Genomic DNA, 24205 nt, shown 5'->3' with positions numbered 1-24205 from the left:
ACCGGTGGTGAATGTAATCAGTTACACAGTAAACATTTTGTGCCAGGATTGCTTGAAATGCCGGAGCTGTAGTGACATAGCGACAAAAGAATGCTTTGGAAAATTAACTTATAACTGTGAAATGTTAAAGAAGCTTTGGCTTTGCCACGCATCATCATGTCTGCCTGTTTCGTGAAAACAGACTGACTTAGACTGGCGGCGGTTTGAAACAGAGGAGCAGCTGTTTCTGGAAGCAATACTACAGAAAAACGGTGGGACTTTGTATTGCTTGTGTTGCTTGTTGAGCACGTATAGGGAAAGGGAAATAAGAACCAAAACCTGCATATATATATATAAAATCGCATCGTTGCAAAAGTTGTAACATTGTTTTTATAAATATTTCTGAAATTGCAATATGTTATTTAGGTTTCAATAGGTACATAAATCTGCTGCCGTGTGTGGTTACGTTGCTGAATAAATCCGAGTGATTGTATTTATTCGGTGTTTTCCCTAACTCAAAGTGTTCTGTTTGCTTGGTTCTGTAATCTATCTTAAAGTAGTGCATAACGAATTCTAGCGTTTTTGACGTGTATACGAAGTGTCTGCTTCCTGACTTTGAAATACTGTACAATGCCAAAATGTCCCGTTCAACAGGTTGACCATCACATAGGTTTGCAAAATCTCTTGTTTATGTTTATGTGTATATTTTCCCTGTCTGTTGTCAGAGTTTTCAAAGAGGTCGCAAGAATTTGCACAAGGATGAATCAGCATCAATCTCAGGACGACTCGTCATGTCTAACTCCGACCAGGTATTCACTGTAATGGCTTGTTTATTAGAAATGAACGTTGAATACTTTATAACAAAACCTAAATAATAATAATAATAATAATAATAATAATAATAATAATAATAATAATAATAATAATAGCAAATAGTTAACACAAAAGTGAATCATGAATCAATTCAATTGTATATTGCATTATATGAAGCTCATAGCCACTCAGAACAGCGCTTCTGTTCATTCATGAGAAACCCTCAGGTGATAAACCGGAAAGCTCCATTCACAGCATCTACTGAACATTACAAGTGTGCTTACAGGTGGCTAACAATTTGTAGTGCTTTATTGAACATAATTACCTTTGTAAGTGCAGATTATTGGTTCTATGGTCTTAACATTTCAATGTATTATCATTTGTGAGGGTGCTTTTTTCAAATTTACTGACCATCTCTACGAATACTGAATTTAATACACCTTTTTAACTAATGAATAATAATAATAATAATAATAATAATAATAATAATAATAATAATAATAATAATAATAATAATAAAATAGTCTGCTTTACTAAAAGGTTGGTTTGACCAACCTATACTCCTCTCAGGATAAGCTTCAGTTTTTTGTTTTTTTTTAATAATATCTTACAGCACTGGGTAATCACCCTAGATTGATTTCACCAACTAGACATCCCATCTCAATAGAGTGAATAAAAAAGGGTGTTGACTTTCAATGTGAATGTGGTGAGGTGGTACTTAAAGGACAAGCTACAGCAGGATGATTTGCAGCCACAGTTTAAAACGTTCTTATGAGTTTACACAGGGGTTGTTAAATGCAACACAGAGCAAACACCTCTGTGTAAATTGTTTTCCTTCACATGAATGACGTTATGGAATTCCTGGATTGTATCCTGTCTAGTCAGTTTCAGTCATGATGGGCAAGACAGCATAGCTGACATACTTTGATTAAAAAAGGTAAGAGTAGGTACTTGGTTCTATAAGTTCAGAAGTTTGAGCCATAGTTCTGTAGTTACCTACAACAAAGACATGTTTTTTTTTTTTTTTTTTAACAACCAATGACCCTTTTCCCAGCACTGGCTTCAGATGTCAAAAATTAAATAAACACCTATACGTTCCATAACATCATATTACAATATTCTTATTAAAATAACTTTGATTTATAATTTTAAATTATAAAGCTGACTGTGTCTGATAATCTGTTGTTAGGAAACTGTATCAACCTACAGTCTTCCAAAAAGTTCTAAGGGATAAAATTCCAATCCTAATATGAGCCTGTCAATCTGTGGCGGCTCCCTGATCAGGCACTTATATTAACTGGTTTTACTGGCAAAGCTCTTATGTAGATAAACTATCCATATTGTACTTCTAAATGGCAACTTGTTTAATTTGTTGTCATGCAAGGGCTTCAGTAATTTGCAGTGTATGCAATAAAAGAAAAATACATTAAACAAATGACATGACAGAAGTCACCAAAATTAAGTTGTTAAGCTTAGTAAGAAATGCCTTAACTGGGAATGGGAAACCATCCATGCGCCATGCGTCATTATTGAAATGGGATTATTGTCATTTTTGTTTTTCAAAATATTGCTGCTCTTTTAATATCAGAATGGAAATTCCCAGCAGTGGTAGCAGTTCCAGTGTCCAGTATCATCTTTCAGTTTAATTACAGAAAACATAAACCGCTTTGAGGTTTGGCAACAACTTAAATACTTTTCTATCCAGGAAAATAAATGTTTCTTGTTCATTTTAGTTTTTTTAAATAGGGAAAACATTTGCAAAGTTAAGCCTATAAGAATGTATCTTAGATGTAAATTCAGGGCTGTTCAGGTGTTTGCTGGTATACAGTAAGCTTAGTTGTTTTTTTGTGCAATACTTCTGAAAAACAAATAATCATAGGTTGGACATCAGGTTTTAGGGCTTTCATCCATTCGCACTTGGGTACACCTAACCTAACCTTTTATCATGCAATTACTTTTCTTGCAAGAACAGGTAGGGATTCCCGAAGCATAACCTCACTGATAAAATCCTAACCGCTCCCTTGTTGTGTCGAGATGAATGTTATACTACACGAAGGGTAACCCCGGTTTATAGTATTTATATTTCTTGAAGGTGTTGATGATTTTGGTCGTCCTAATCTTTTTATGAATTACTTTTGTAATTTAAAACTCACAGGGTCAGGTTTGACAAGATTCTTGGGTTCAATGCGACCTACTCATATATCTTTGCTTTTATTTTGGTTAATCGTGGCAATGTGTTGATACAGGTTATGCAGTATTAGAGCACCTAAGGCTACTGTTGTGTTAATAGATATAAAACATTTGTGGACATCTGTAACATGGGGTCCTGTTTACAAGCCTCTACAGGGTAGTTGTTACAGACTGTTGGTGTAGGATAGCTGATTCCAGTCTATTATAATACTTTAATAAGTGAATAATGATGGAACAATTTGTAACAAGGATCATGAGTGGTATAAAGAAATTCATACTCATGAACCTGTTCTACTTGTTAAAAAAAGCCAACCATTTCCTGAATATGAAACTGTATTTTATTCTGCAGCATATGCATGCAGTGCTGCAGCATTCAGTCTTCCATTGTTGTACAGTGGAGTCAGAATTTGACAGATAAAAATAAAACAGATTTGACACATGAAAATGAACGCATTGAAATATTACAGAATACAATTTAAAGGCAGTTTCAGATAGTGGATGTAAATAATGTTAATTCTTGCTTATTAAGATGTCAGTTTGATTAGATACAATGTACTGCACCACCTGACTTGCTATAACTAGAGATTATTTTACATGTAAAAATATAAACATAAGAAAATCCCAGAATACAACTTTAAGGCTGTTTCAGATAGTGGACGATAGTGTTGGTAAATTTAAGTTTATTTGAAGTCTACCTAGTCCAGTCAAAATGACAGGTAAAAAAACTAGCAAGCCAGGACTCATCTACCAAGACAGAAAACTACTGTTCTTGCATTCACTGAGTAAGTGTACACTAGCTATTAAGTGTACACTGGCACCATTGTTCTTTATTGAGAAAATAAATTGCTGGACGTCCACACAAAAAAAAAAAAGCCATATGTTAGCAAAAGAGAAGGCTAGCTAACCTGGATTTAATGTGATTATATGTACTGTGCCTGTGCTAGTATTAGAGCAAAAGAGTAGAGATAAGTTAACTTTTCACCGACATCAAAGAATGCCTCATTTTCCCTGTAGTCCATAATGGAACAAAACAATGAAACCAAATCCATTTTGAAAGAAATAAAATATTGCTTTATTCAAAACTCTGCCATTGTACACAAAGCTGCACTTACAGTACTTTTGTTGTTTTGAACCACTATGAGGGTCGAGAGGGTCCCCGACCTGACAAAAGCATGGCCACGAGATGTGCAGGGGGAGTCATACAGGGGAGCACAGGTTCATGTCCTGGCTGTTCGAAGTCGCTGGTCTTCACTGGGGATTTGAGAGGGATCGCATTGGCTGTGGTTCTGCATCAGGTTAGAGAAGCAAAACCTTTAGGGACTGTTTCTCTTCATTGTGTTACAACAGACCCTACCAACCAGGCGCCCCGTGAGCTCAGGCAGACGCCTGCAGGGCTGGCCTTTGTCCTCCAGAGGCCGGTAGCTCGCTGGCATCCACTCTCAAGTTTCTGGATGTAAAAGAAAAAATTGGCTTGGTCGTGTGATTGGAGGACACCCACTGAAACTTCCGTACCCCTTGACATGGTGCCGATCCACGCCTAGTACTATTGCAAACCCTAACAGCCAACTACAAAAAACATCAAGTAGCCTTTGAATGGTAGTTTATGTGAACCTCTGTAAGTCAGTCATCTTCAAACATGATGAAGCGGGCTTCTGCTTCTGTAGTAATTTGCAATTGCCAGGCTGTTAGATGTTTTTTTTGTGATCTGTAAAGATTCTTAAGACCTTTGAAAACAAAATGTGTATTGCCAGCATAGGCTTTTAGACATTAGGCTTTTGTGAGACACATTTTCAACTGCTGAGAGGATTTGAAACTGCTGTTCAAAATAGTATTTAGTAGCATATAGTATAATAGCATATGTAAAGAATTTAACTACTGAAACACATATTTCTTCAACTTTGTGTACAATTTACTGCATGTCAAATAAAATGTTAAATGACATTTGAGTCCATAAACCAGGGCAAGAAGAAAGCCTTGTCTTTGGAACAAAACTACCTTTTACAAATGCAGTTCACGCTTTAATTTTGCATAGCTGTTTTGTCTAGGGAATACTGAGCCTTTTATGTTTTATGGAAAGTATGCCTTATGTGCCCCAGAAGTGAAAAAACAGACGTTGTGGACAACCTCCAGAACTCTGTGAATAATAGTTATTCTGTGTTAGAATGTAAATATAACAGAATGACCTTAAATCTCTTAGATGCTAATCATTGTAGTAGTTTTAACCTCAGATCCAATATTTCTTGCATAATTTAGTTGGCAGCTTGGTTTAGTCAAGCTGTACCACAGAAAACATATGAAACGAGAAACTGATATTTAACAAATCTAGCCATGGTAATGTCATCACTGTGATATTACTTTGTGAAAGCTTTTGAAGTACCACATAAACAAGCACCATAGGTGCCTGGCATTGTTTATGCTATGGCTGCTACCAAGCCTCTAATTTTGCCCAGCACTGTCTAGACATGTTTATTTACTGTACTCTTACTACTACCATTTACTCCGCCTGTTGTGTTGTTATTATAACGTTGGTGTTAAGAGATACAATAGCATGTTTACCATATACTGTAAGTAGTAGATTTGTTTTTTTTTTCTGGCTGACAACATCAAGTGATTATAATGGTACAGTGTGTGCTCATCTCTTTTTATGAGTGGATATTATAGAGGTTTGTTATACCACATATTTTGAAATGTAAGAACTGCTACTGTGTGCATTAAAGTGAATTACAAAATGACAAGAAAAAAAAAAACAATCCCAAGTAGTCCTTAATATCCCACTGGTAAACATCCTGGTAAGGAGGCTGTGTGGTCCAGTGGTTAAAGCAACAGGCTTGTAACCTGCAGGTCCCCGATTCAAATCCCAACTCAGCCACTGACTCATTGTGTGATCCTGAGCAAGTCACCTAACCTCCTTGTGCTCTGTCTTTCAGGTGAGATGTTCTTGTAAGTGACTCTGCAGCTGATGCATAGCTCACATACCCTAGTCTCGTATCTTGTAAAAGCACCTTATATAGTGCCTTTCATAGTGGACTGCCATCAGAAAGTGATTTTGTTATTATACCTGATTATCTTTACAGCAGCATTGTACTGTATTGCGTTATTTGGACATTATTATTATGTGATGTCATGTGAAAGTGTGTCTCATATATATCTTTTAGATCACTCAGTAACCATAACATCATTAAGCAAGTGTTTTTTACTCATAATGGAATACACTCCTATTATTGGAAAAACAAGAAATGAAGGAACATGTGTCAAAGAGGCCTTTCTTATTTTGAAAGTGAATAGCAGCTATGGGTTAAGTCTTTCTTTCAGCTTAAGTGGAAAATAAGTCAGAATTGCAGCGGGTTTCCTTTGGCAAACTCCTGCAACCTGCTGAGTTTTTTTTTAGTGATATAGTGAAGCCAGCAGCTAAGGAACAGCAAGCAATCTAATTTTGTGCCCCCCCCCCCCCCCCAAGGGGGTCAACAAGAGTTGGTGCCATTAAGATAAGGATAAGACCACTCACTGTCAGCTCAAACCTAATACAAACCAAAGTCACCATGAAGGCAGAGGGTTATCTCACTATCGGAGTAAGACATAATGTTATAAATGGTGACCATTATGCCCTTTTACATATCATAAAATAATAGCGTCCCTAGCATTTCCTTATTGTTTGTATTACGTTCTTGTTTTTTTTTTTTTTTTCCCAGGGACATAGGAAGATTTACATTCATTTTATAAATGTAATGCGTCCAAAACAAACACAAAAAACTTGACTGCTCTGGTGGGATGATAAGGGCTTTCTTCTACCTTCATGTTTGTTCTGCCTGAGGTCTGTGCTGTGTAAATGCAGTACTAGATATCTTTAATATGGCTTGGTTGGTAGTGACGTTTTCAAGGAGAAGAATTCCAATAACACTGAGATTGTGGGGTAGAACAGTAAATACCTTATTTACTGTTCTGTCTGTTGCTTTCTATCTTTACTAAATTGAACATGTGAAGAAAAAAACGGAAGCATACAGAAGATTAACAAAAATACTTAAATTATGGAGTCACAGATTGTTGTGTGGTTCCCTTTATACTACTTTTTTTTTTTTTTTGGCCAAGGTACCATATTGTAAGCCCTTCTGTGCTATTATACACAACATTAAGAGACATATGATATTACAAAATGAGGCCCTGTTTGCCTGTCTGTATGAACTTTAACTGTTGATATAAGCTACCCCGGCATGCTTTTGACAGTTAACTTAAGCTCAGCAGGCACACATGAAAAATAAAGGCAGTTTGTGCTTGTGAGAATCATATTTGTGTTCTCCACATTGGTCATGCATTTCATATATTTTTATTTTCAAGCAAAATTATGCATATTAATTAAACTGATGAGTGGATACAAGAAGATGGTCTAATTTGCAAAGATATTCAGAATTTTCAGGTTTCACTTTGCATTTAAAAAATCTCAGCTGGGGGATTGGAATGGCTGTGCCTCTAATTACTAAATCAAATCAAATCATATCAAACTTTATTTATAAAGCACCTTTCATGGCGAGCCATCCCAAGGCACTTTTATCAAAAAGAAAATAAAATTCAGAAGTACATTTAGTACAATGAAAACAATAAAAACAGCAAGAGAAAAGAACAAAATTATATCAAATAAAGCAAAGTACGAAGCACTCAAACTGAATAAATAGGGATAAAACTAGACAAGATAAAACTAGACTATACTATATATATATATATATATATATATATATATATATATATATATATATATATATATATATATATATATATATTTGTATATATTCGGGATTATAAAAGTATGCTTTCAGTTTATTTTTAAAAATTGCCAATGCAGGTGCTTCTCTCACAGTGCATTGTAGAGCATTCCAGAGTTCAGGTGTCCTGTGACTGAATGCTCTACCACCTGTCCTTTGCTTTAAAATCCTTGGGACAGATAGCAGCCCTGCATCTATAAAAACAGCTTCTATTAACAAAACCAGTGCTGAAACAGCAGACACAGCAGTGAGAGCCACTCTTTGCAAAGCCATAATCTGCTTTCATTTGAAAACATTTGTAGTACACAGTACATAGAGGGAAATCCTTCTGCAATGTACCAGAGGTACCCTCTGGGTATTTAGTCAGGAGAGGCTTGGTTAAGTGCAACAATGTTAAAATAACTGTAACAAACAACTTCACATACTTATATTCTTTAGCTGTGTTTGTGGAAATTATTCTTTTTTTAAAGGCAGTCACTGACAGTTATGAATTATTTTAAAATTGTTATCCTGTCTTTTACTGACCTTGCTTCAGGGCCAACATAGCGAGTCATACGCCTTCAAAAATGTATTTACACAAAATGTGTAAGGGTGTATTGCTATGATATAATGTAATTCTACATGATTCAGTAATTTCTTACTGCTTTGACAGTATACATGAAGATAACATAGCATTTAAATAAATAACAGTTAATACATGTATGTATATATATATATATATATATATATATATATATATATATATATAATATATAGATATATATATATATATATATAATTATATTGTTATAGAAACAAAATTAAATATAAAATAAATTTACAGTACTTTGAAGACATTTACTATGCCTCAAGGTTTTAATATGAAAAAATTAGCATTGCCTTCACCAACCTATGAAAAAAATACTGGATCACACTTTTAACTTGTACATTAGCTTTAGAAGTCTAAAGATATTGGAATGCTGTATTGTATGCTAAGTTCAGCCCAGAACATTAAGCAGAAAGTAAATGGTAAATATAGCTTCTGTTTTATGTTGGCAGTAGAATGCACAATGGGGCATTGTCTGAAAAGAATGGAAATAATCTTTGAGATAGAATAAACAGCCAATTTTGCTCACTTATTTGAAGTAAATGTTTACTTTAGTTGTTAAAATAGGTATATATTCTAAGGGTTTTGTAAAACTGGCAGCCAATGCTCGAGATTGTACATTTCCCTGTGATAAATTGGTTTACATGGCAATCTAATGCACCTCTTTTTTTCTAGTCCAGTAAACATGCAGATGTATGCAGATATAGCAGGTAAAACATTAGGTCCTTCTGTGCGAGTGCCCTGCCGATGCAGTTTGCTTGTCAGTGTGTGACTGGATTGTACTGATGGATTCAGATCTTAAACAAACTAGATGTTGCAACTTGGCATCTTTGAAGTCTCATTAAGAGAATCCAGTGATTTCATGGACATGGAGACTGAACTGTTTTTTTAACCCCCATGCTGGGGAATAAATAAATAAATAAATCTAGCATTTTTGTTTCGATTTAATTATTTAAAGAGGTTATTAAAACTGAACTTACAGCTGTTTGTGAAAGTCTGAGACAAAGTGATGCTGTGGGAAAAAAATAAAATAAAAACAAGGTATCTGAGAAAAAGTGGGAAAGGAAATGACATATTCTCAAGAGGAACTATGTAGGCCTGTAATTACATTTTGTTTAATTTTCACCCATGCCACATGCTCTTCAAGAAGTAACAGCCTTCCAGACCATTCCTAACCCTTTACTCTCATTGACCTCAGTTACAAACATTCCCAGCTGCTGCTGTGACTCTGCATTTCATGTGACACATGGGACCAACTCTCCCTCTCTCAATGCACAGACAAGCCTGAGCAGCATACTCCTGCGTTCAGGATTACTCTGAAATGTATACTGTAACTGTAAGCAATTGAAACATAAAATGTAAATCTGTATGTCCATCTGTAGCTTAATACTACTGAACTATTTTTTCAGAAGTATTAGTTATCCATTGTCATCTGTTATGACTGTGCATACTGTAGCACTGCTGACTGAAGAACACATGAGTTGTACACTATGATGCAGTGCAGCTGAACTACCGAAGGTATTGCTGGCTATGAAAGTTGTAAAAAAAAAAAAATGTATATATCTATGTGTGTGTGTGTGTGTGTGTTCAGAGGACTGACATAAAACATTGCTTACATGTACAGTACAGCAAAATGTAGAATGAAGTACAATCGATAAGCAAACATTGTGAGTTAAGAGAGGGTGTATGAAATCCCTTTAAGCTGTTCATAAAGTTTTTGAATAACCTAACTTCAGCTCTATAGTAGTCTATATTCTCATGAATCATCATGAATGATATATATATATATATATATATATATATATATATATATATATATATATATATATATATATATATATATATATAATTAAGAACATGCTTAAGATGTTAGATACAGTACTATAGGTAACCAAGGGACACAAGAGTACACTTAAGCTAATGAGAAAGAATGTTGTTCCCCACAACCGTAGTTCTTCCCACGTGCTGAAATGGGTGTGGTAGTAACCCTAAAATTATATTCCAAAACAATAAGCAATGCTGTAGTTGTTTTTACCATTGTCAAGGATTTCATGATTTCTGTAACATTTTTTGCATATAACTGCAGAGAAAAATGATATTTTTTAAAATTATTTTTTTACCTTTATCCAAGGCAACTTACAGAGACTAGGATGTGTGAACTATACATCAGCTGCAGAGTCATGTATAACAACGTCTCACCTGAAAGACGGAGCACAAGAAGGTTAAGTGACTTGCTCTGGGTCACACAGTGAGTCAGTGGCTGAGCCGGGATTTCAACCAGAGACCTCCTGGTTCAGGCCACGGGACCACACAGCCTCATATAACGTGACAGCGATATTTTCTGCTTTAATAAATATTATGTTTAATCGTGAAATATCTATTTTTAGACCATGATGTGCTGTGAAAAAGGCAGGGCAATAAGGTTCCACATTGTGTTGTGCACTAATTGTTTTCCAAGATGCTGACAGCATGTTTTTCTTTGCTCTGAAAACAACACCTTCTACTACAAAACATGGAGGAATGCTCAAGAGATCTGATGGGCTTATCTTGTGTTTGTTTGCTCCGATTGTTCTTGCTGTGTAGGAAACTCCTGTGACTCATTGTGCATTGACACTCAAGGTCAAAACTTCCTGCATTCAAACCATTGGAATCTAACGTGTTCTGTACTATGCATTTGCCATACCATACTATTTATCATAAGGGCTATAGAGCTGGATAAAAAATGTCCTTAACACTAGGCATAGGATACAATTCAGAATATATAATTTCATATTCACATGGACAAAAGGGCGACTACATTTAGACGGCAAGGTCAGAACAATGGCGTTCAGTTTTACACTAAAATATAATCTGATTGCGTGTTGTTGTTATACTCATCCATTTAGTACACGCCATTTCAAAACCATATGGGGAGATGCACCTTTAAATGCTTACTCTGTGCTCAATTGAATATATCTAAGGGGTTATTCCTCTTAAACAAGGGCAGGTGAAAGCAAACGTTTGATCACTGTACTGTTGACACTAACAACAGTGAGTTTATTATTCTGTTACTATTATATATATATATATATATATATATATATATATATATATATATATATATATATATATATATATATAGTGCTGAGAATATTGTTCTATGTATAAAGGATCAGCAAAGCAGTGAAATATCACAACCAAGGACTGGACACACAAAGCAGGCTAATTCAATTTGTTCAAATGGCATCTCCGACATGTACTGCTTTCCAGGAAATATGACAAACTTTGACAGAGGGCTGACAATAGGTGCTTGGTTGGCAGATGCCTCTTGCCTCTTTAACCAAGACTGCATTAATTATTGACTTTTCAAAAACTTTAGGGTTATTCTGGTGAAAGTCTTTGCTTCGGATTTCCAAAATCAAACAAAATAATAAGAAATGAAATGTAGCATTCAGTTGTTTAACACAAAATGCAGCATAAGTAACTACCTGCAGGTAAAATAGGTGTTCAAACAACTAGCCAGAACATACACTGTAGAAGCCTCTAGGCTGTACAGTGACCAAAGCTGATTACCCCTACTTCACAATCGACTGAAGAAGGTAATATCCAGAGTAATGACAAGGCATGACAGACCTGAAGAGCTTTTTTTTGAGTAGGTCATGAGGCCAGGTTACTATAGACAGATTTACTGACATCACATGCAAGGTGGATCCTTGAGATGATTCGGTTTAGCACATGGGAAACTAGCACTTTGTCTCTATTGAAAGAAAATATCTAATGAAAAAGTACCCTAACTGAAAGGAACAGAGAGGTAAGAAAATATCAAATCAGAAAGCAAAGGGAATTTACAATAAGAACTTGTATTTAATACAGTCAGATTGTGTTGGTTAGGTCAGTTTGATCATTAACTAGTCATATGTGATTATTATATTTTGTGTGTGGTCAGTTTACAGTGTGTTTTATTTTATGGTGCCAGCTGTCCTGGTTAAATACATACTGTGTTATCTTACATCCAGAGCCTCCTTTTGTAGTTTTGTAAGACTTTAAAATATGCTGTTTTTCTAGTGTACCAAGTGGTGACATACTCTTAATAGCGGAAGCAGCCTAGCCATTCCTATTCTACAACAGTTTGACAAATGTCCGAGGTGTGTGAGAACGTGTCTTTAATTTAAAGTGTAACGCAATAGTTCTCCGTACAATCCTGTGTAAACTATGAGTCAGACACACTATCCGAAGCAAATATGAACGAATGCAACAACTGACATTTCGGAATGCATTGTTAATCTCGGTTCTTAAAATACACTGGGTGTTGTTCGGATTTGTGCAGGAAGCGTGTTTTGCATATTGTTTTAGACTTTGTATTGCCAGTCCGCCTTTTCCCAGAGGACCTGTGGTTACAAGACATACAGCTGGTTGGTTATCGGAAGTTAATCAGTTCGATTTTGTGTGTGGCTATATTTGGATATTTTTTGTTTTGTTAAAAATAGATTCATAAACTCACACGTGTAGCACGTCGCTTTAACAAGGAAGAAAACATTTGAAGCGTCTCTGAACCTCTCCAAACCTGACCAGAGATCGACCATACCGTACACCTGGCAGTTGTGGCTGTCGAAGTGATTGTAGTAGGTGCGTATCAGATTGCGGCGAATACCGTGTAGCGTTTTGAGAATGGGAGCTGTTAATAAGTGCATGCGTAACGTTTATCAGTTATGCGCGCGTGCAATTATAATAAATTGGTAAAGGCAGTTTCTTAGTTTTGGGTCTCGTTTTTCTGTCCGCATCGTTAGTTTTATAATCACCAAAGACGTCAAGACATTAAATAGAAAGCATTGACTCTGTTTTTCAGTGTTTGCATAGGAATGTGTGGAAGTTCTATACGTTTAATGTATGCAGTTTGCATGACATTATATAAGTTTGGTGAGGTAGCATTTAACTGTAAAGGGAATATGATATATGTGTGTGTGTGTGTGTGTGTGTGTGTGTGTGTGTGTGTGTGCTATATATATATAGATATCTATAGATAGATAGAATATATATATCCTAATAGATATATATATCCTCTTATATATATAATATATATATATATCATATATATATATATATATATTTTGTAATAGCATGAAATGTAATAAAGAACATGTGTTACAAATGTACTATTACATAAAACTAACTGTTTCCTGACAGCTGCAGCGGAAAGGAGATACATAGTTAATAGTCCTTGTATGTGAAGTGTAAATTACCTGTGAACCTATTGATGGCCTACTTAAAGCATTTGAAATATATTATTAGGTGGTTTATTATCTACAGGAGAAAACAATGTGCAAGTAGGCTCTTGTCATTTAACATCCGCTTGCGAATGTTACAGAAAAAGGGCGTTGCGGTGATTAGCCACTTCATTGGTACGTGTTAGTACATGCATGGGATGTGTAAGTAAGAACGCTTGCTTACTTGAGCTCACTTAAGGAAAGAAAATCTGCTGCAGAGGTGAGTACCGTACTTGTGTATTGGATAGGTTGTAGTTTAAAATACTAGCCAGTTGTTTTTCAACACAATAATACATTTTAAAAGCGGTCGAGTCTACTCAAAAGCTCAAAGTGGACCTACTCGAGCGATAATAAAAAAGAAAACCTGTTGGCTACCTACGGAATCTGTGTGTTGTGTTCTTTTGTTTGGTTGAGAAACATGCGCACTTGTGAATCTGGAAGTCGTGTTAAAATGTCAGAAACTAAAGTACTTAATTGTTGTTACAAGACACAATGTATCCATCTAATAAGGTGCACTACGTTGTTAAAAATTACTGAAGGCTCGGCATATGTCTCAAACGGTTATTTAAAATACATTTTATATTTTCTTCTGTTCTCGTGAAATAGTTCAACTACTTTATGTTTTTTTTGTTTCTTTTCTTTCCGGGACTACCTCTGGTTTTAAAGGGTTGTGTTTGGGTTTCTGTCTAAAAAAAACTAAGTACGTTTTAAATCAAAGATTTTTCTAATGACCAGATAAATTTACAAAAAATTACTTCGGATAAGCTCGCAAATTAAAGCAAAACGCCAATGGGGCACAGTCACCAGTAATTTACCCTAGTGCATACAGTACCTTGTTTTACTTGATGTAAAAACAAACTGTGAATGGATAATGACACAGATAATATTCCATAAATCTTTATTTAGGAACTTTATGATTATATTTTTAAAAAGTAGTAACAAAACATTTTTTTTTCTTTTTAGGATTATGTAGTGGTGTACAAACAATACTGTTATAATGCTGTAATTTTTGAGCAAAGTTGGATTCTTAATACTTAAGTAATAGTTATATTCCAGGGAAAACAGGCTTGTAACTTCAGAAGGAAGAGAACATAATGCCATTTGGAAGTAGAGCTTTATGTCTGTAAGTTGCTAGCTAATATTTTGCAGGCACTACCTCTGTGACTGATGCCTGACTGATGTCATGGCAGGGTGGAGAATATGACAATATAACAACCAGTTTAATAGACATGTATGTGTGTCCAAACTGAAGCTGTCTGACCAGTTTCATTTAGGGGCGGGCTTCTAAGCTCTTTATGACATCTTTTATATGCACTGAGTAATTTACAAACAGAAAAACAAACAAAAACACAAGCAAACAATCCTCACTTTGCTTGGTATTTCGTGGGATGTATGTCAAAATACATCAAAATGTCCTCCCAAGCAGGGTCTATCTGTATACTCTGTGCTGGGCCATGGTGTTCTTTGCAGGCAAAACTCTGGCAGCTGGTACACTGTAATTTCCCTGAAAGCAATGTAAAGTAACTGAATAAACCATTTTGTATTTACATTAGATACAAATATTACAAAATGCAGCGCTCCCTTATTATTTCTCTGACTATTTATGTATATATATATATATATATATATATATATATATATATATATATATATATATATATATATATATATATATATATACACATATATTAAAAGCAGTCAATTGCCAAAGGGCTGTGATACAGTAAAATGTAGTCATACTTAGACATTTTACCAAAGAAGAAAACACACCTGGCTCTGCTATATTATATTGTCATTTAATGGTATGGATGAACTGCGGAGAAGTCAAGTTTTATTGATATTGGTGGTCTGGTGTTGATTTTTGTTGTAGTTGAGAAATTAATTAATAGTGTCCAATTCACTTCTCTGTCTAAACAGTATAAAGAGTAACCCATTGAGATCCAAGTCTGTTTTTAAGTTTATGCACCTGGAGGTTTCAATACCAGATGACAGATAGGATGAGCTATATAGTAGGGATGGAAATTTCCAGTAATTTAGTGATCTACTCCAGCGTTAAAAATGTAGAGTACTCAAACCTAATGCCAGTAGTATATCGATACCTACAGTATATCATGATACCAAATCCTACAATACCTAATGTTGGAGTAAAATAAAAATATCAAAGTTTCAAGGTATTGGCTGAAGGAGAGGTGCACCTTGTGTTCACAAGGTTAGTTCAGCCATTTTAATCTCAAGGTCTAATCATCCTTGAATACTATTTAAATATATTACATTCCTTCTGTATGTGTGTGTCTCTGTACTTCATTCCTGTCTGCAAGTATGCTACAGTAATTACAATTCCACTACAAAATAACATAAACAACTGCACAAAATTAACATGCTTACTTGATTTATTCTAAATAACCAAGCAATAGTCACAGGTAAAGATACAGAAACATACTATGTAACTTGCACAGTTTCAAACATACTTGACTCCAGGTCTAGTTCCTAATCAGGATTACCCCTACAGAAATGTAATTCACACGAATCAGTGTAGTGGTAGTTAATTTTGAAAGACTGTGGTAGCTGGAAGCGTTCTTGTGCTGTACAAGAATGCATGTCTCTACTTCTGTAGATGGTCACACACCAATGCATTTTAAGGGAAACCCTAGGAATAGATTTAACAACTTGAAATTGCGAGGTGAAAATGTAGCAATTATCAGGAATGCCTTCATAGAGAAAGGTGTCCTGATAGTTTTGTACAGGTTTAAAATGTATTTTATATTATTATTACATAAGTATTAAACTGAAATAGCCTAAGACCTTGAAACTGAACTTTGTACTCGTGTACATAAAATGGTGTGTGTTTTTCTTTCGCTTTCCTGATTGTATTGCCCGGCTGCTAGACTCGACACAGGGACTTAAAAAATACGACATACCACATGCAAAGTGTGATGCAAATGGTTTGAATAGAAAAGCCTGTTGTGTGAAGGTATACTGTTTCTGTTAAACATGTAACATCAGAATCTTTTTATGAAGGAACATATTTGGAGGTGTCTGAAATAAAGTGGAACAGGATATTTTGCGCTTTGCTTGGGAAGTACATTTTAAACAAGGTGTAATCTGATATTCTCATGTTTAAGCAATAAAACACAATACAGATTTAGAGCTAACTAAAGTGGACCCTCGGTTGCTTCTTTCTGCAATATTTGCCTATTAAATACAGTGCAGGTTTCATGTCATGGCTTGAACATTCTCTCAATCTGAAGCAGCTAACATACAGTGCCACTGTGAGCAAACAGGCTTAATTTTCAAAAGCCAGCCCAACATGGTCGAGTGAAATCTAGTCACACTTTAACATAGGCAGCTTTGTTTTGTTCAGTTCAGCCCGGTCCTGCTGTTTTCTTTTAAAGAGTTTCACCAACTGGCAGGCTTCAGAAATAAGGTAAAGTTAATATTGGAAAGGAAAAAAATAAAAATTGGGTCTGTGTTCTCTCTACTATTTGGGGTGGGGCAGGAGGTGTTTGAAACCATATCTATGTCTGTGTATAAACAAAACAATAATAATAAAGTGCTGTGTAGGATGAAAACATTTCTGGAATTCCAGCTTTGTCTGGTGTCGGTGGGAGATATTTCACTCTGGAATTTAGATCACAGTTGGTCAAGTATGTGGGGTGGGGAGGTCTAACGGGAAGATGCATACCCTGTTATCTGTTTCGGGCCAAAAGAAGTTCTTTGAATGTGAAGTTTATTAATCTTCTAGTTTTTAATAGGGACATGTCAACAATAATTTAACGAAGATAGATAGTGAAGTTTGAGTCTGTTTTTTTTTTTTTTTTATATTGTACAGGATGGCTTGCAGATTTTGTTTGTTTGTTTTTGTTTTTGTACAAGATCCTGGGACCCATTTGTCTGATTGTTAAATGATCTGCCTTCATATTAAATATTAAGAAATTTGGCTTGCTTTGGAGTACTGTGGTTGTTTAAGTGTGTGTAATAATGGAAACGTTAAGTGCGAAGAAGCCATAAAGGACAGTGGCAAAAACAAATAATGTGTGTACTACAAGGTTCTGTATCAACAGAAAGGGAAAATACTGGGGATTTACAATGTCAAGCTGTAGATAAAGCCACTTTTTATTACACTTTACCTACATATATACAGACTATTAAATAAGTGACGATTTTAAAAATTTTGCTGAACAGTGCCCAAGCAGTTACACAACCGGGGAAACATGTTTCCTTGTTTCTGTAAACACAGACAAATCCAGTATACACATGGAAACATGCTTCCTCACGTATTCTAGGCTTAAGACCACAGAAACTAGTTGGCTTGAAATCTGGTGCATACAGCACATGCTCTCGCCTCTGTGTACAGTACATACTGTTTTTAGTGTGTGGTATAACAGCAGTCCTAGTTTTATTTTGTTCGTATGGCTAGGATCTTGTTGAAAACTAATTTTTTGTAGCATGTATTCCTTCAAGAGTTAATGCATTTTGCAACCATGACTGGAACATTCACAAACTATCTTTCTGAAGAAGGCAGATTTAATTTATTGCAACTTTTGGTTTTAATCATTTTTTGTAAAACATATTTTCTTATGAATTTCAAATTGAAGCTAGACAGAAGGGAAGAGTTCTATGTCTAGCCCCTTTTTAAGTGTTTGAATGACTGCAAGTAATTGACAATATGGGGTATTTAGATTTGGAAAATCAAAAGCTGGAAAGACATTAAAAAGAGAGGCCCTGTAGGGAAGAGCTACAGGGGAGTTGGGACAGGGATTTGGACCATAGACAAAGCAAAGAATAGAGCAAATGAGGCAATGAAACAACAGCAAACTGTGCTTAGAAACTGTCATAAGGAGAAGGGTTAAAACGAAACTAAGGCAGGTGATGGTTTAATGGTGCCTATTTGTACATTTGTCCAAATGTTCTAATGGTAAGAGTAAAAGACAGCAATAGACGCTGGTTAATGTTTGACAGGCAAATAAACAATACGGTTTGGCATAACAAAATATATTGGAGTGTTTCGAACTGTCAAGGACAATTTAGGCAAATGAGATTGCAGCACAGCTACCACTGTAACCCTGCTTATCGTTTGTATCAACTGTGACATGGGGTGCAAAATCCTTTAGTTCTAAAACTGAGCTTAATGCATGTGGAATTACCTGCTATTTGCATTTTCAGTACGTTGATAACAATGACTAAACTGGTAAAAAAGGAAGGGGATCAAGTGAAAGCTAAATGCTCAGTCCATACAGTACTGCATGACTCTTAGCCCCCCCGTCCCCCACCCCTGCATTTTTCTTGTTTCTTATTTTATTTAAAAAATATATATATTAGTGAAGCCTTCATTTTGTCCACTCTCCGTACACTGTAATTATATATTTTAGTTTTTTGCTTTGTTTGAAATGACCTTTTATCTGCAGTTCCCAAATATAAATACTCCTACCAGCTTTCTTCTCAATCACTTCATTGTTCAGTTTCAGTTTTTTCTTTCTTTCTTTTTTTTTGAATGGAAAGGCATAGTTAATTTTAAGCTACAAAAATTGGAACTTGGATAAAACAGCATTAAAGTGGTGACAGAACCTAGTAATATAATCAGAAATGTCAGACTAACAGTGCTTTTCTTAATGACAGGAGAACTGCTAAAGGGAAGGCTCCACCTCCTCCATCCACAGTAAAGCGCTTTGATGGTTCTTCAGTTTCTCAGAGTGTGGAATCTCCAAACATAGTCATGGATCAGAAGGAGAACTTCATTGATCAGGACATCACTCTCACAGTGGTTCTTCCAGGAGGTGCAGAGAAGTCTGCTACTGTACATGGAAGGTAAGGACAAACAGTGCAATTGTGAAAATACAAAACCTATAAGGTAATGGGTAGATCATGAAAGAATAGGAGCCCTATTTAGTAATTTAACTATTTTAAATGGTATATACATGTCTAAAACCTGATTATAGGTTGATTTCCCTTTCACATAATGTACATTTTTCTTGCCCTTGTTGCGAAATGGTTCTTTTGCTCCTTTTTTTTCCTTCTATTTTTAGACTTTTTGGTTATTGGAGAAACTCCCTAAGACTTTGCATTCAGGTTTTGGTTGGATAATTCAGCATGCATATGTTACACTTGTAGGTTTAAGGTTACCTAATGTAAGAGTACCTTGGATTATGATTTAAAAGAACTTTAGGAACCTGTCTCTTGTTCCAGTTTCTGTAATGTGTCTGAATTAAAATCCTTTTTTTATGATCTGAACAGCGAAAGATGTGGCAGTAGTTATGTCTTTAGATCATTAAACAAACAGATTCCACACTCTTGTTGTAGTTCATTCGGGTTATGATAAAAGTGTGGAATATGTTGCGTTCAAGATGGAATCATTTAATTATTGGCATTCATTGCATAATTTCTATTAAAACAGACTATTGCCATACAAGTTAGGGATACCATTTGAATGTCCTTGATGGCAGTCTCAAAGACCCAATCAAGTAAATCCCACAGAATGCATTGGGACAAATGGCCTTGGTAGCTTTGTGAATGAAAACAGCGTCTTCCTCCAGCCTGGTCTAATATACTACTACAGCGGTCGTGGTCTTCATATGTCCCTAATTTTCTAACATTAATTTATCTAATGAAATTCAGCTTTTAAATAATAATAATAATAATCGCAACAAAAGCTACAAGATTTATTATAAAGGATTTAGCCTCAAAGACTTTATGCAAACTGCTAATTCCAAATTTGATCCTCAAGTATTTCAGGGATACAAAGTGTTCATTGTTGTACAGGTGAAATTGTTGGCATTTTATTTCCTAAAGCTTGGCTTAATTCCATAGTCAGACTCTGCTGGAAACCTGTGCAAATGGTATTTCTAACAGGTTTAGTAGTAAGTAACCATTGTATTTGTTTGCATTAGAGTCCAAGGTGTAAAAAAAGTATAGGTTTTCAAAATTGTGATGTATTTATTTTTGTTAATAGGTAGCATTTACTGGCACACTAAATAGATCATATGATAAAACATTAGGCTGAGAGTATTGTCTTTGTGGAAGCATTTTCTTTCTTGTACTGATTCAACAGTGTTGAGGCTTTCTTGGAGCCAAGTGCTAGATCTTTATGATTGGGGACTTGTTCATTTCTTGCATGTTTTAATTTTACAGTCAAATCTTGTTTTGTATTGAACACTAATATCTCATAGAAATTGTTTACTGGCACTCCCACATGTTCATATTATACAAACAAAAGAAAGTAACCACTAGAGTTTCATGCCTAGATTCAAGACAAATGTTTTTCAGGGGGTGACAGAATTTCCAGTTGTCTATTACCCTAATGGTGTAGTTTACGTCGTGTGGTAATTTTAAAAGGAATTGGTCTTGTATCATTCAGTTGATACCAGGGATGATTTATATAAAATAAATGCAAGGTTGCTTTTGTTTTCCCTTCTACAATACACATAACGATAGGTTACGAATGTCACCCCGGTTCCCTGAAAGAGAAGATTACCACCAGTGATACTTTTGGAATATGCCTGCTTGCCAGGTACTGAGTATTTTATATCAAAGCTGTCAATAGGCCCCTCTGCGGAGTGTTGTCTTCGGTCCCGCCTCACCGATGGTGTAAATAGTCACTGCGCGGAGACATTGGTCTCTTTTGCATTGAACCTGCGAATGCGAGTGATGCAACCTCACAAGTTTGGCGGTCATTTTCTCTTTTAGGGAAACGGGGTTACATCCCTAACCCATCGTTCCCTTTCAATTTGAAGATGACCGTAATGATACTTTTTGGGAAAGTATACCAAAGCCGTCATGAGGGAGAATGAGTGGACAGCATCTGCGGGACATCTCACTACTGCCATCTAGTGTTGGTGGTGTGAGCGTGCAACCTCAATGACCCTAGTGCCTATTAAAGGCATTCGACATTAAGCATGTAGAACCTAGTGAATGTTTGCGGGGTAGTCCAGCTAGCTGCAGTACATATATCGGTCAACGAGGCACCCCTGAAGAGGGCCCATGACGTAGCCACACCTCTAGTTAAGTGCGTAGCCACACTCCCAGATGGGGGTAGGCCGGCATTAGTATACACAGTTGAAACCCTGTCCACAATCCAATGGAACAGTTGCTGCTTAGAGAGGGCTTGACCTTGGGGCCTTTCACCATGACAAACGAAGAGCTAGTTAGACTGACGCAGCACTCGTGTTCTATCCACATAGCATCTCAATGCCCGAACCGGGCAGAGGGAATTTAATCTCCTAACTGACTCCTCTGCAAAGGGAGAGGGTGGAAAGCCTTTATTTCCACTGACTGATTCAAGTGGAAAGCTGTAATCACCTTAGGGAGGAAAGCAGGGTTCCTGCGCAATGATACCCTGTTTCCATTGTCCCAAACACGCATACAGGAACTGCGCACGGACAGTGCCTGTAGTTCACTGACCTGCTTAGCGGAGGTGATAGCTAATAGAAAGGCTGTCTTCATAGAGATATTTCAGCTCTATGGTATCTATGGGCTCAAATCGGGGCTTTGTGAGAGCCTCGAGTATCACGTCTAAACTCCATTTGGGGAGGACATCCTTTAGAAAAAGGGTTGCCAGTATATGAGTGCCTGGGGATACTAAGTCAATGGGAACGTGGCAAGCAGATAGAGGTACACTTTCAATGTAGAGGTGGATTTACTTGCCTCAGACAGATCTTGCAGAAACTGTAAAATAACTGCTATAGGGCAATTCATGGGATCATGGCCTCCGGCCATGCACCAGTTTTGAAAATATTTCCACTTCTAGGTGTACAACGCTCTTGTGGAAGAAGCCCTAGTGTTCTGCAGTGTACTCACTAGTGTGTCTGAGAGCCCTAGGATGGACAGATGGTCCCATTCAGGGGCCAGACCCACAGTTGGAGTCTGCCTCCGAGGGCTGGCTTCATAGCAGCTGGCAGAGGTTTGAAAACCAAGTTCTCCTGGGCCACCTGGGGGCTACCAGGAGAACTGTCGCCTCCTCTCCTGACCTTCTCGAGGAAGGGGTCAATGAGTCGTCTCTGTCGTGGCAAACAGATCAACCTGGGCAAAATTGTTCCCAAATGCGCTGCACTACCTGAGGGTGCAGTTGCCATTCTGATGAGTGAGGACCCTCCCTCGAGAGAACTTCCGCTGCCCAGTTCACCACTCCCGGGAGATGTACAGCCCGGAGGTACAGGAGGTGCCTCTGTGCCCAGATCATGCGGTGTAACCCTGGGGACCGAAGCCCTTCCTGGTGGTTCGTATAGGCAACCACTGACATGTTAGCCGTGTGAACAAGGACATGTTTGTTGCGAAGCACAGGGAGAAAATGTTGTAGCGCGAGGTGGACTGCTGTCCGCTCTAGCGCGTTTATGTGCAGGGATGTCCAGTGGCCCGACCAGGATCTGCGTAGTCCTCTGCCTGCCCAGACCGCTCCCCCCAACCGGAGTTGGATACGTCTGTTGTCACCACCTGACGGTTGTAAATGACTCCCATCCGTACACTTCCGCTCAGGTTGGCTCAGATTGTAAGAGAATGCAGCCAGAGACCCAAATGGACTGTACTCTGCACCAGCGTTAATTGGCTTTTTGCATCGTTGAGGTAGAGACCCAGCTTCAACAGAAGTTCTGTCACAATCGCAGTGTGGGCCACTGCTCCTTCCTGGGACTGGGAACAAATCAACCAGTCGTCCAAGTAATTCATCACCCTGATCCCCTGCAGCCGCAGGGGAGCTAGGGTGGCATCCAAAATGTGCAGAGGCTAAGGAGGGGATGAATGGCAGCATGGAGAACTAGAAGAAGCTCTCCTGAAGAACAAAGTGGAGATTTTTCCTGTGCGCTGGATAGGTAGGAACGTGAAAATACACGTCCTTCAGGTCCACTGTTGTAAACCAGTTGCCCGGATGGACAGACTGGAGGATGTGGCAATGTGTGACCATCTGGAACCTCCTCTCCCTCAAGAACCCGTTCAGGTTTCTCAGGTCTAGGATGGGGTGAAGGCCGCCATCCTTTTTTGGCACCAAGAAATACCTCAAGCAGAACCCCTCTCTTTGGGAAGTGTGTTCTACTAGATGGATGGCTTGTTTTTGAAGTAATGTTTCTACCTCTTGTTTGAGGGCCAAGACCTGGAGATGGTTGTTTACGGATCTGCCCAAGAGCTTAGAGTCTAGAGTGAATCACAGTATAGCTGTGCCTCTCTGGAATCATGATCACCCTTCTAACATTGTTTCCACAGCTGCAAGCAGAGGAAACAGAAGAAAACACACGCAGAAAGCTGCACTGTTAGAAACATTCTACAATCGACAAGTTTTTTTTTTTTTTTTTGATGAAACAAAGTTGTGTAGCGTTCAGTTGCGAGCCTACTTCCAGCAATTAATTGCAACTCCAGAAAAAGGACATCACTCTGCGGAGGGGCCTATTGGCAGCTTTGGTATAAAATGCTCAGCGAATACCTGACAAGCAGACATTTCTCAAAAGTATCACTGGCGGGCGTCTTCGAATTCAAAGGGAACCTGATTTGACCTCCAACATGTCTACCCTTTTGTTATTGATAGTTTTTTGTGATTGTTACATGCTTAGTGAGTAGTTGGTGGTGTAGAAATTGACTATTAAACTATTTGTTCATTATAATAAGCAGTGCTCTGATACTGTAGCTTTTTATGGTAATAAGTCAGTGTTTTTGAATGTGGT

General features: G+C 37.0%; 1 protein-coding gene across 4 annotated transcripts in view; it reads left to right on the top strand.

The window, feature by feature from the left end:
* LOC121322741 (cordon-bleu protein-like 1) overlaps positions 1 to 24205 on the top strand; it is a 39340-nt gene continuing 15135 nt past the window's right edge. Inside the window, exons 1-3 of one of the 4 annotated variants that reach the window (XM_041262997.1) lie at positions 1 to 251; positions 705 to 788; positions 19182 to 19370. In XM_041262997.1, coding sequence (XP_041118931.1) covers positions 739 to 788; positions 19182 to 19370 — 239 coding nt within the window. In that variant the 5' untranslated portion in view covers positions 1 to 251; positions 705 to 738. Of the gene's footprint in view, positions 252 to 704; positions 789 to 12681; positions 12928 to 13711; positions 13786 to 19181; positions 19371 to 24205 lie in introns of those variants that run through there. The other 3 variants (XM_041263000.1, XM_041262998.1, XM_041262999.1) reach the window with 3 other exon arrangements.

The sequence above is a fragment of the Polyodon spathula genome, chromosome 11 (genome assembly GCF_017654505.1).
Source record: "Polyodon spathula isolate WHYD16114869_AA chromosome 11, ASM1765450v1, whole genome shotgun sequence".
NCBI lineage: Eukaryota > Metazoa > Chordata > Actinopteri > Acipenseriformes > Polyodontidae > Polyodon > Polyodon spathula.
The sequence above is the reverse complement of the archived record's forward strand: the minus strand, read 5'-3'. Positions and strand labels throughout refer to the sequence as shown.